This window comes from Geotrypetes seraphini, chromosome 19 (genome assembly GCF_902459505.1).
Source record: "Geotrypetes seraphini chromosome 19, aGeoSer1.1, whole genome shotgun sequence".
Classification (NCBI taxonomy): Eukaryota; Metazoa; Chordata; class Amphibia; order Gymnophiona; family Dermophiidae; genus Geotrypetes; species Geotrypetes seraphini.
The window spans coordinates 5,778,177-5,790,857 of NC_047102.1; the positions used below are offsets into that span (position 1 = coordinate 5,778,177).

The window sequence follows — 12,681 nt, forward strand, 5'->3', positions numbered from 1 at the left end:
CTGGGTTTTATTTCCACTGAAAGCAATGGAGACATATGGTAACCCTAGCACTTCCTGCTTTTAACACCTCGTGAGACTCAAAGAAGGACTGGTCTTTGGTACAAAAGATATTTGCCGCAGGATTCAATAGTAATATTATTTATTTATGTGTTCAGTTTTCTATATCTTTCTCCCAGGAGAACTCAGAACCATTTATATGAATTTATTCATGTACTCAAGCACTTTTCCCTGTCTTTACTGGAGGACTCACAATTTATCTAATGTACAGTACTTGGGGCAATGGGGGGATTAAGTGACTTGCCCAGGGTCACAACGAGCTGCTTGGGTTTGAACCCACAACCTCAGGGTGCTGAAGCTGTAGCTTTAACCACTGCACCACTCTAGAAATCAAAATGTAGTTAAGTGAGCCAATATGGGATAATCAAGCCATTGTGACATCACTTTTGAGATTGATTCTCAGGCATTGGTGGAATGAGGCATTATGATGTCACAATATCAGCTCTGGTTATCAGAGGCTGAAACTTTTCACACTATTTATATATTCCATTTTCTATACCATTCCGGTTTACATGAATTTATTCAGGTACTCAAACATTTTTCCCTGTCTGTCCCAGTGGGCTCCCAATCGGTCTAATGTACCTGGGGCAATGGAGGGTATAGGTGACCTGCCCCGGGTCACAAGAAGCAGTGTGTGTTTGAACCCACAACCTCAGGTTACTACTACTTATCATTTCTATAGTTCTACTAAACATATGCAGCGCTGTACATTAAAACATTCAAGAGACAGTCCCTGCTCAGTAGAGCTTACAATCCAATCAAACTGTCAAACGGGTGAAATCAAGGGTTAGGGAGTTTCTCAGGCTTGGGTGCTTTACAAGTGAGTGGGGGGTTAAGAATTAAAAGCAACCTCGAAAAAGTAGACTTTTAGCCTGGATTTGAATACTGCTAGGGACGGAGCTTGACGTACTGTCTTCAGGCAGTCTGTTCTATGCGTATGATGTAGCAAGCTTCTGAGCACTGGTATGATCCCATCCTGTGACTTACAAATGAAAATTCAGGACTTGCAGACCGTTCTGGGTAGGGTTATCAGATTTATTTAAAATGGATGTGGGCAGAGCGCATGGCAGGTGGAGAGTCAATGAATGAAGACTTCAGTCATCTTACATCCTGACAGGAAATTAAAACTGGTTTGGCCTTTTTTTTGGACTCCCAGCCAATGATTTTGGAAATTCAAAAGAGAGAAGGCAAAGATTTGGCCCGTCTGCATTTCAAAACACAAAGAATGAAATCTCCTTCTCTCTTGTAAGCATTAATTTGCTTGTCCAAGCTCTGTACTGGATTCTTGAGAGTTGAAGCTGGTGCTCATGTGAAAGGTGCAGTGGGGTTTGCTTGGTTGCAGTGAGCTGGAGGGATCTGCGCTGTGTGAACACCTGCTGGGTTGTCACTATTTTTAGCAGATATCTGACATCTCATTTTACAGACACTGGCCTGTCAGTTTATTTACGATACAGTTTCTGAGTAATATTCTTGCTGTCGGTTTGAAGACTATTTAGGGGGGATCCTATAAACATGGGCTAGCGAGGTCTCATTGCATATAACGAAACCTGTGCCAAAAGAGCACCAGTTAGTGGTAAAATACCACATCTTTAAGAGTTCAGTTCTCATTGATAACTTGCTCCCTTAGTGTGAAGAGTTTCTGGGGGACACTCAAAGAAGTTATGAGGGAGATACTTTAAAACCAATAGGAGTAGGGTTACCATAAGGCTGCAGGAAAAGGAGGAATGACTGAGACATCCGGGTTTTACTTCCATTGCTTTCAACGGAAGTAAAACCCGGATGTCTCAATCCGTAGTCCTTTTTCTGCAGCCATATGGTAACCCTAAGTAGGAGAAAATATTTTTTCACTCAAAGAATAGTTAAGTTCTGGAAAGCATTGCCAGAGGATGTGATAAGAGCCGTTAATGTAGCTGGATTTAAAAAAGGTTTGGACAAATTCCTGGAGAAAAAGTCCATAGTCTGCTATTGAGACACACCTGGGGGAAACCACTGCTTGCCCTGCATCGGTAGCATGGAATATTGCTACTATTTGGGTTTTTTCCGGGTTCTTGTGACCTGGATTGGCTACCATGAAGACAGGCTACTGGGCTAGAAGGACCGTTGGTCTGACCCAATAAGGTTAGTCTCCAGAGCCGATATTGTGATGTCATAATGCCTCATTCCACCAATGCCTAAGAGCCAACCTCATCAGTGATGTTACAATGGCACACTTTTATTACAATAGCAGTGATTTCAATTTCTAGGGTCTAGGGGGTCGTAACCCTACCTCTAAGGTGGGCTACCATTTAGATATGTTATTTTGCTGCTAACTTAACTCATTTACATAAAATTTACATAAAATGGGACCTGTGATAAAATAACACGTCGTAATGATAGTCCATGTTGGTAACTCTTCTCCCCCCCCCCTCCAAGATCCTTAGGGAAAGAGAGTATCTACTCAATATAAAAGGAGATGCATTACCTACTTATCTTCAGGCCGAGCAAAATTTAGACAAATTTAAAGGAGCTTTAAAAAGCTTCCTATTCATTGATGCCTTCGGCTAACCATGCGACTATTCTTTTCTCATTCATCCCCTTAGTCCTTTTGTTTTCTCCCATATACATTCTCTTTCCTGTATTTATTGTAGTTCTCCCCACCTTTCTTTCTTTTTCTTAAATCATTTACTTTGTGTTTTGTTTGTCTGAGTAAATTTCATCTGTTTATTATTGTTGTTTTTAATTCTGTTCTTATCCCTATTTTATTATTGTAAAACGCTTAGTATTTTGAAGCATTCAATCAAATTTACAATAAACTTGGAAACTTTAGCAGTGGTATAAAGTTATTAGTGAATTGGTTAATAAAAAACCTAAAAATGATCTGAGGGATATTTGGAGCATTGAGATTAAGCATCAAATTTCAGCATCTCAATGGCCACAAATTTGGTCTTGGAGAATAAGATGTACACTGTCAGCATCTATGAGACAAACTTGGTTTTTTCTTTTACATAGAGCATTTTGGACCCCTGTTAGATTACAAAAATTAAATAGTTCATTGTCTAATAGATGCTGGCATTGTAAGCTTGATGTAGGGACTTTGGATCATCTTTTATTTTTTTGTCCCTATATATTAGCCTTTTGGAATTCGATCTGGGATCAAATAAATTCTTTATTGGAAAATCCTGTAGCATTAACTTATGATACTGTGATATTTGGCATGTCTATGAGGAAAAAGAGTCAGATATCGGCAAGTAATAACAAACTTTTATTGATTATGACAGGAGTTGCCATGCAACATATTACTACCAATTGGAAAGATCACACAAGACTTAACTTTAATTTCTGGTGGAATTCACTTTGTCATCTATATAAAATGGAACGTTCAATAGCAATACAAAATGGAAATTATAAAAGGTTTAATGAAATATGGGAGCCATTGACATTGTTTTGTAATGAATAAACACCATTTTCTTAATATTACTTATGAATGGAGGGGAAAGGGGAGGGATTGTATAAATGAAGAAAAAGGTAAAAAGAACTATGAAAAAGATTGATTCAATTAAGAAATTAGTATGGAAAGGGAGGGGAGGGAGAAGGGTTTAGATAAATATACATTTGTTATTATCTTGATGGATTTATCAAGTGTTGTTAGTAAATCTATGTATTACTTATATTGTACACTTGTTGAAAGATTAAAAATGAATAAAGAATTAAAAAAAAATATATATAAGGCTTGCTGGTATTTTGAAACAAATCATTCTGCTCCTAAAACTATTTTCAAACACTTTTATTTTTTCTATATAAATTCCAGCTGCCACCTTTATGGAACATTGGAAGAGGCGACAGATGCGTCTTAATTACAGATGGGATCTGACTGGGTTTGAAGAGGTGGAGGTTAGTTTTTAATCACGATGCTTACACTCCATTTCGGAGTTTTTGAGCAGGAATAATTTATTCTTGTATTAGAGGCTGGAGCTGGAAATTTTTCATTTTGTGTTGTTTCCCTTGTCGTTCACAGAAATTTTCATTTTTTTTAATTTTTTTATTTTATTGGCCATGTTGCCTCCGTGGGAATTGTGTGCTCTATTATTGGTAATTGGAAAAACACAAAATTTCTAATTTTTTTTTTCTGCTCAATTTTTATTTCTTAATAACATGTATTAACATATCCTGTTTCATTGCAAATGGCAGCCCATCCTTGTGAGAGGACTGAAAATATCACAAGCTGTTGCCTTTTCTCATGGTGTAGTGCATTATAGAAGTTTGAATGCCACACAGACTCAGCGTGACAGGGCCAGATTAACCAATGGATCAGGTGCCAGCAATTAAGGGCACCAAAATATCCAGCCTCTGACCTTACCTGGTCTACAGGTTAAGCCTTTTCTCACACACACACCCCACCGCCGGGTGCAGTCTTCTGTCTTTCCCCTCCCTGCTGACCCACCACTGTTCCCTCATTCTCTCATTCCTCTGTGAGCCTGTAAACTTTGTCAGTCACTGGGGGTCCTGGGAGCAGGACACAGCACAGGGAAGACCCAGACGCTGGCTGGAGGCAGCCTGTCATGCTGCTGTTATTGCTATTGGCAACTGAGGCAAACTTTACAGGATCACAGGGGAATGAGAAAGGTGAGAGAGTAATGCCAAACTCAGAGGGAGGGGGCAGAGGAGGGAGAGTGGACTTGGGGGGGGGGAGAGATGCCAAATCTGCACAGGGAGGAGGGATAGGGCCAGTGGCATAGCGAGGGTGGCCCCCCCGCACCCTTTTTTTATGCTCCCCAGCGCTCCATCCTCTCCACCCCCCCCTGCCGCTCCTTCCGTGCCCCCACACCACACTTGGCTCCCTTCCCACCCCCATATCTCTAAATCTTAGCCAACGCAAGCAGCTTCTCTGCCTGCTGCTCGTGCTGGCTTTCATTCTGATGTCACTTCCTGGCCCCACGACCTGGAAGTGATTTCAGAGGGAGCCAGCCAGGCCTGCGCAAACAATAGGCTAGAGCAGTTGCTCGCAATGGCAAAGATTTTCAAGAGGTACAGGGGATGCGGAATGGGGGGGGGGGGCAGAAAAGAGGAGGGGTGTCGGTGTCCCCACCATTATGGCGCTTGGGGCGGACTTACCACGCCTGCTGGGTGACCTTTTCTAGTCTCAATGGATTTTGGGCACTAGGTTATGTCCGAACAAGTGTAAACAGAAATCTAGTTCAGCAATCCGTTTGCTTATCAGTAGCAATCGTCAATATTGATTTAAATCTGAATGTTTTTAATCAGTTTGAACCAAAGCAGTGTCTGAAGCAGTTAAGTAATGATATGTTGTTTTGTGAATTTTTTTTATTCATTTTATTTTATTTTTCTGATTTCTTGCAGGGGACAGTAAAGGTTTGGACTTTTTTTTTTGTAACTGCTTTTCTCTTTACCTTGCCTGTCTCCTGATTTCAGTCTCTTTAAATATCTTTTCAACATAACTTGTCCTTTGGAGTTCCAACCTTTTAAAAATATTTTTCAATTCTTTTGCTGAATTATCCTTTTAAAAAATCAAATAGATTTATTTTCTGCCTCTGTTTATTTAATATTTATATATATAATTTTATGTCATTTGGATAATTTTGTTTCGTTTTCCTTTTCATCCCTTACTGACGTATCAGAAATAGCAGATCATTACGCACTAAATAAATAAAAACAGAGCATAAAGATTTAGGCCCTCTTCTATCAAACTGCGATTGCAGTTTTTAGCGTGGGGAGCCACGCTGAGTGGCTCGCGCTGCTCCCGACGCTCATAGAAACTCAATGTTAGTTGGGAGCAGCGCGGCTCTCCGCGCTAAAAACTTCTATCGCAGTTTGATAGAAGAGGGCCTTAAAGTTTATTAAGGGTACATTCAAGTCTAGAAATCTATCTCCTGCTATTAAGCAAATCAATTTTACTGTATCATTCAAGAGAAGATGAGACATGTGCGCGCCAGCTAAGATCTGTGACTTATTTCTTTAGGACCACCCACGAGCAGAATATGAAGCCAAAGTCTTACAGAAATCTTTGAAAAAGGAACGGAAAAACAAGGAGGTAAGATGACAGCTGGAAGGTGTGTGTGTGTGTGTGTGTGTGTGTGTGTTTGATCTGATTTTTTGTGGATTTTTTTTTCACAGTAAATGCACTGTATATTGTTTTCATATAGAAGCAAGGACAGGATGTAAGAGATCTGCATATTCAAAGTTTGATCCAAAACTAACATTCTACTTTGAGTTATGTATAACAGATTATTTACTAGGGTTTGTGTTGCTCACTGGCACGGCATGAAAAAATGATTGCATATAACAAGACTCAAAATCATGAAAACAGAGTCTTTGGTTTGTATTGTAATGGGATTAATTCTGTTCTTTTTTTTCTTTTTTGTCCTTATCGATTTTGTATACTGCTGCGGTAAAATTTTTGCATATCCACATTAAACTGATAAGAGCTCTTGTTCATGGGCTAATCCAGTCCCCGCTTGAATAATATCTTTAATTTCACTTTGTACCACACACAGCTTCCACTTTTACTCCATTAAGAAGGTTGGAACTTCCATCAAGACAGATTAAACAAGCATCATAAACTTTTTTCACATAACTGCATTATGGGCTGGGGAGGGCATCTGTGGGAATTCCACTAACTTGGAACATGAGGATGTTACTGGCCAGACTTTATGGTAGATATCCTGCAAACAGGATGGTTGGATAGGCTGGAGTGAGCTTGGACGGCAGCTTCAGCATTTGGAACGTATGACAATACCAGGTGGACTTTACAGTCTATGGCCCAGAAATATCAAAGAAGAGACAAGTTAACTTAATCGTGTCTTTTTTTAAAAAAAATTTTTTTATTTTTTATTTATTAATTTTCCATTCTTACAGCAATTAATTCACATATAATATAATTAATTATTACATAACATTTGTAATTACAATCAATACATCATATCATAAATAATAAATCCCTCCCCTTTTTTCAATTCTTATTTCCAAAAATTATACAAATCCCTCCCCAATCCTATATATCTACTACCAATGTGCTAAGAAATCTGATCAGTAGAATAATTAGTCAATGGTTGCCATATTTTCTTAAAATTATGAAGATTCCCTTGTTGTAACGCTAATACTTTTTCCATTTTGTATATATGACATACAGAGTTCCACCAGAATGTATAATTTAATTTGGTATAGTCCTTCCAATTTTGAGTTATTTGTTGCATGGCGACTCCTGTCAATATTAATAACAGCTTATTATTATTTGCTGAGATCGGACTCTGAGTTCTCATTGCAGTGCCAAATAGTATGGTGTCATATGAGAGTCCTACATGATTTTCTAATAACTTATTAATTTGGGGCCAAATTAAATTCCAAAAGGCATTTACACAGGGACAGAAAAAAATTAAATGATCTAACGTCCCTACTTCTATTCTACAATGCCAGCATCTATTGGATCTAGTACTATCTATCTTTTGCAGGCGCGTAGGGGTCCATAATACTCTATGTAACAAGAACATCCATGTTTGATTCATAGATGCTGACCTTGTAGACCTTAATCTCCAGGACCAAAATCGTGGCCATTGAGAAGCAGAAATTGTCTGTCCATTCTCAATACTCCAAATATCCCTAAGTCCAGTTTTCTTTTTTTTATTTAAAAATCCATATAACAATTTATACCATTTTGCGGCTTGGTGACCCAAGTAGTCCGCCTGGAAACATAAAACCTGCAGACTATATTGAGTATTAAGATCTTTCCAATCAGGGAACCCTGCCTGAATGGCCTGCTTCAATTGCATCCATTTAAAATATTGTGTTTTATTTAAACCAAATTTATTTTGCAATTGTGAAAAACTAAGCATTGATCCTTCTGAAATGACATCATTCAATGTCCGTATACCTGCAATTATCCATTGTTTCCAGATGATCTTAAATCCGCCAATCTTGATCCTGGAGTTTACCCAAATAGATTGATTTAGTGATTTAGCTATTGGTTCTGGTGATAATCGTGTCTTTCTAATGAGAATAACTAATGGGCAGACTGGATGGACCGTTCGGGTCTTTATCTGCCGTCATTTACTCTGTTAATATGATTCACAAGCCTACAACCTTTCAAGTTTTATTTGTTTTTATCTTTATGATTAAACAGTTTCTTCTTGGCAAATAATCACAGCATTTAACAGTTATGTCTCAGAACATCCCTCTCTCCTTGCTTGCTCTTCCCCAGACAGCGTATTCAGAGAGTTTGACAGATCGTCATTGGTCCAAAAACTGGAACAGCATCCAGTGGGGCTGCATGTGGCCAACAGAGGCCACTACAGGAGAAGTGACTATCCTCCAATCCTGACCCAGGATGCACTGCCTCTGTGGCATATCCAGGGTCAACTGGTGCTACTGGTTGGAAATTCTAACTTGAAATCCCTCTATTGTAGCGTGTAGTGCTCAGGCTTGCCACCAGTCCTTAATAATCACTTAAATACTTTCTGTACTTATCAAAAATGTTGTAACAGCTCTCATAAACACTGGAAAAGTAACACCGAATGGAATTTGAAGATTTGGCTGGAAATAGCTAACATAAAAATTGCCATACTGGGTCAGACTGAAAGTCCATCAAGCCCAGTGGCCAACCCAGATCCCAAGCACCTAGCTAGATCCCAAGTAGTAAAACAGATTTTGTGCTGCTTATCCTAGGAATAAGCAGTGGATTTCCCCAAGCCATCTCAATAATGGCCTATGGACTTCTCTTTTAGGAAAGTATCCAAACCTTTTTTAAACACTGCTAAACTAACTGCTTTCACCACATTCTCTGGCAATGAATTAAAGAGTTTAATTACACGTGTTTGTTTTAAATCTACTACTTAGTAGTTTCATCGCATGTCCCCTAGTCCTAGTATTTTTGGAAAGAGTAAACAAGCGATTCACATCTACCCTTTCCACTAAGTTCTGAAGATGCTGAGCTCCCTATCTATACATTCTCAGGTGTCTTTGTTCTTGGTATATAGGGGCTAGGGATTTGATATACCACCATTCTGTTGTTACAATCAAGGAGGTGTACATATTATATACAGGCACTTATTTTTGTACTTGGGGCAATGGAGGGGTTAAGCGACTTGCCCAGAGTCACAGGGATATGCAGTGGGATCTGAGCCCAATGCCCCTGGTTCTCAGGTAGAGAATGACAAGGGGACAAATTTTTCCCTGTCCCCACGGGAACTCATTTTCCCGTCCAATGAGTTCTTTTCCTGTCCCTGCCTCATTCCTGCAAGCTCCGTCCTCATCTCCACAAGCCTCAAACACATTAAAATCATAAGTGTTCGAGGCAGGGTCAGCGACAAAACTCGTGGGGACGGGATGGGGAAATTGAGTTCCTGCAGGGACGGGGAAAAATTTGTCTCCGCGTCATTCTCTATTCTCAGGTCACTGTACCAACTATTACACGCCTCCTCCAGTCCTTGTAAGAGTTTGAACAAAGCTCAGATATGAAAAACAAACCTAAATCATATTTGTTAGGCTGTGGGTGCTTGTATTCAAGATGTATTGCAAATCACCAAAGGGGCAGCTCTGAAACTGGGTTCATGCACAGGGAAGTCACGCTAGTCTATAAGAGAGTGAATAAATGTGTTAGAGCACAACTGCTAGGTCTAACTCGCCATTGACCTGGCCTAACTTTAGACGCACCAAATGTGGGTTTATGTTTGTATTCTATAATGGAATCTTCATGCTCAACTGCTGTTATAGAATGAGCTCCCCATATACCATTGAAGCACCCCAAATATTTGGGAAAATGCAGCCTTTAAATGTTAGATGTTCCTAGTACTTGCAGAAAGGCCTATTTTGGTCTTGGAGGTGGATACCAGTTACCTTTCCCTTGTCTGTGGTGCTGCATGAGTTGCTTTCCCATCAAAATTGCGCGCAGGTTACTCAGAAGACTGTCTACAAAACTAAGGGAGAAATTTTGAAAGCGGTGCCTGACTTAACCTCCCCCCTCCCCTTTACAAAACCATAGTATGGTTTGTAGCACCAGCTGCGGCGGTACCAGCCCAGAAGCTCGTAGGAATTCCTATGAGCGTCGGAGCTGTTGCCTCTGTGGCCAGCGCTAAAAACCACGCTATGGTTTTGTAAAGGGTGGAGTTAATTAGATAATTGGAAAAAAAAAAAAAATTAATTGGGTGATGCTACGAAATAATAATAGGCACGATGCTACGAAAGATGGGCACCTATCGCATGGCGCCTAACTCCAAAGTAGGCATGTTTAGGGGCAGAGAAGGACTTAGGCCTTTAAAACTCTGGCCTACATTACAGGTGCCTAAGTTATAGTTAGGCGCGATTCTGTAATAGACACATAAGTGTGACAGGCGCCAATCTTTTTAGACGCCATTTACAGAATTTCCCCTTTAATGCATATCATTCAAGTAGCAGCCCGTTGCTCATATTGCATTTGTATTTATTTAATCCAATTATAAGTGCCACCCTACCAGCTGAAAGCTGAAAACAAATCACAAATACATATATCAGTGGTTAATTGACAATAGCTCTGGCACTGGGTGCTGCCACTACAGAATACCAGAATACCATGTGAGAGCTCAATCCAATTCCAACTTCATGGGGTCGAGGAAAAATTTGTCTCCGTGTCATTCTCTAATGTTTATTTTAGAAGTACCATTCACATTTTAGATGCGCAGAAAGTTGCATTTATAGACATTTACATAAATGCATAAATGTTTAAATCCCAATTTTACAAAGGTCGTATATACACATCTAAAACATGCATCTGGCAAGGGGGCATGGTCTGAATGTGTTTTAGATGGGACCAGCAGAATCAACCAAGGAGTTGACCCGTAGAATCCAAAGATGAAACAAAAAAATCCAAAGCAAAAGACCGTGGAGACCGATGTTGCTGATGTAGACTTTATTAATATGAAGAAGTCAGTAAAAATATCTACAACTTGAAGTAAGGAAGAGGACCCAATATGGCCTTGTTTTGACCTAATAGTCTCGGTATGGTCTGGAAATTTCTAGCGGCAATGTCAGAGGAAAGTATTGACGTACACCTGGGTGCAGGTTCTTTTATCCACAAACTCTAGAAGAGACTACACCGGAACCCCTGAAGAAGACTATTAGGTCAAAACACGGATTGTGTTGGGTCCTCCTCACTACTTCAAGTTGTAGATGTTTTTACTGGCTTCAAGATCCTGATTTAATTTAGTGAAGGGCAAATTGTTTGGAGGTTTTTTTTTTTCTATAATCGGAGCCATAGGAAGTCTATGTTTCATTCTGGAAAGGGTATCGGCTTTTCTTTTTCCACAAGCTGGCCTATAGTCCAGATTCCATTTGAATGCCAAGTGGGATAACTCATCACTGAAGCATAAATTTTAAACCTGGGATTAAATCAAATAGGAATTTCAGCACTATAGACCCAAGAATTATGAAACTTTTATCCACGTAAGTCAGGGTCTAAACTTTGTTCTAATTTATCTTGTACACAAAATAAATGGGGCGGAGATCTTTCAAATAGTTCTAAGATCAGAGGTCAACATAAAACTAATAGATAGCACATTTGATACAAATCAAAGAAAAGAATATTTGTCATTCGATTTATAATTATGCTGCAAAATTTGTGGCTGGATGATGATGAAGGCAGTTGGTATAGCTGTGTTTAAAAATGATTTATACTCATTTCTGGATTGAAAGTCCCATAAACCACAATCACAGAGGCTTGGGAAAGCCACTACTTCTCTCTGGGCATGAACAGGTAGCAATGGGTCTACTTCTTGAGGTCAGGCGCATTTACAAAGCGGACTGATGTATTGATCTCCATGGTGGTTTATCTCAATGCTTTGTAACATTATATTGCATGGTCCTTTTTTTGTTTCCTTTAATTGCCATCAGAAGCGCCGAAATTTGCCAGAAGAGACAACAAACAAATGGAAGGAAAGAGTTAAGACAGCAATGGCTGGGGTGAAATTGGTACATTTTACATCAAATTTAATGAGAAACTCACTTATATGAGTTTTTTTTTTTTAATTGGAAAACAATTGTTTTTCTCAAGAAACTTTGGCTGTTGAAACTTTTTTTTTTAAGATCACTTCACTGTAGTCTTTTTTTTTTTCTTCCCGCACCCAGCACCGAGTTCATTGGTCTTGAGAATGCATTGCATGAATTAGTACTCAACTTAGTATAATTTAGTTGATGTATGGGGACCGTAGAGCATGGCCAACCTGTTGGATGTGGGTGTTTGTCTCTCTCCCTCCCCACCAACTTTCAGTTGCTTGCAACATCTTTCTTTGAATTAGTAGTCTTTGTTGATTGACGTACAGCCTTCGACTAAAAAAAACAAACTTCCAAATAAACATTATTTAAAACACTTACTCTCACCAAATAAAATTGTTGTCCTGTGCACCACTATCACTTGAAATGCATGCAAAAAAAAACTTCACAAGGTTGGCACTATGGGAGTCTGAGTCATTGGCAAGCGAATGTATGATGTAAATTGACTCTGATCCTCGAGGAAAAGTAGAAGGAAGGTCTCCCTCCATCCCCAGTCACTGGGTTTTATAATATTCCACTCAAAGTGATGATGACTTGATTGATACCCAGTCTAGAACAGGAGAACAAGTTCTACTGTGTGACAATTTAATTATACGTTGAATGAGAACACCA

The 12,681-nt window shown here is 39.4% G+C and overlaps 1 protein-coding gene across 3 annotated transcripts in view; it reads left to right on the forward strand.

Annotated features, from left to right (window-relative positions):
* The window catches only part of ANO1 (anoctamin 1), a 140,558-nt gene that overhangs the window by 100,444 nt on the left and 27,433 nt on the right, over window positions 1-12,681 (forward strand). For 2 of the 3 annotated variants that reach the window (XM_033928134.1, XM_033928132.1), the window contains 4 exons: window positions 3,845-3,927; window positions 5,395-5,406; window positions 6,014-6,085; window positions 11,911-11,988. In XM_033928134.1, the coding sequence (XP_033784025.1) occupies window positions 3,845-3,927; window positions 5,395-5,406; window positions 6,014-6,085; window positions 11,911-11,988 (245 nt within the window). The remainder of the gene's footprint in view (window positions 1-3,844; window positions 3,928-5,394; window positions 5,407-6,013; window positions 6,086-11,910; window positions 11,989-12,681) is intronic. The other variant, XM_033928133.1, reaches the window with a different exon arrangement.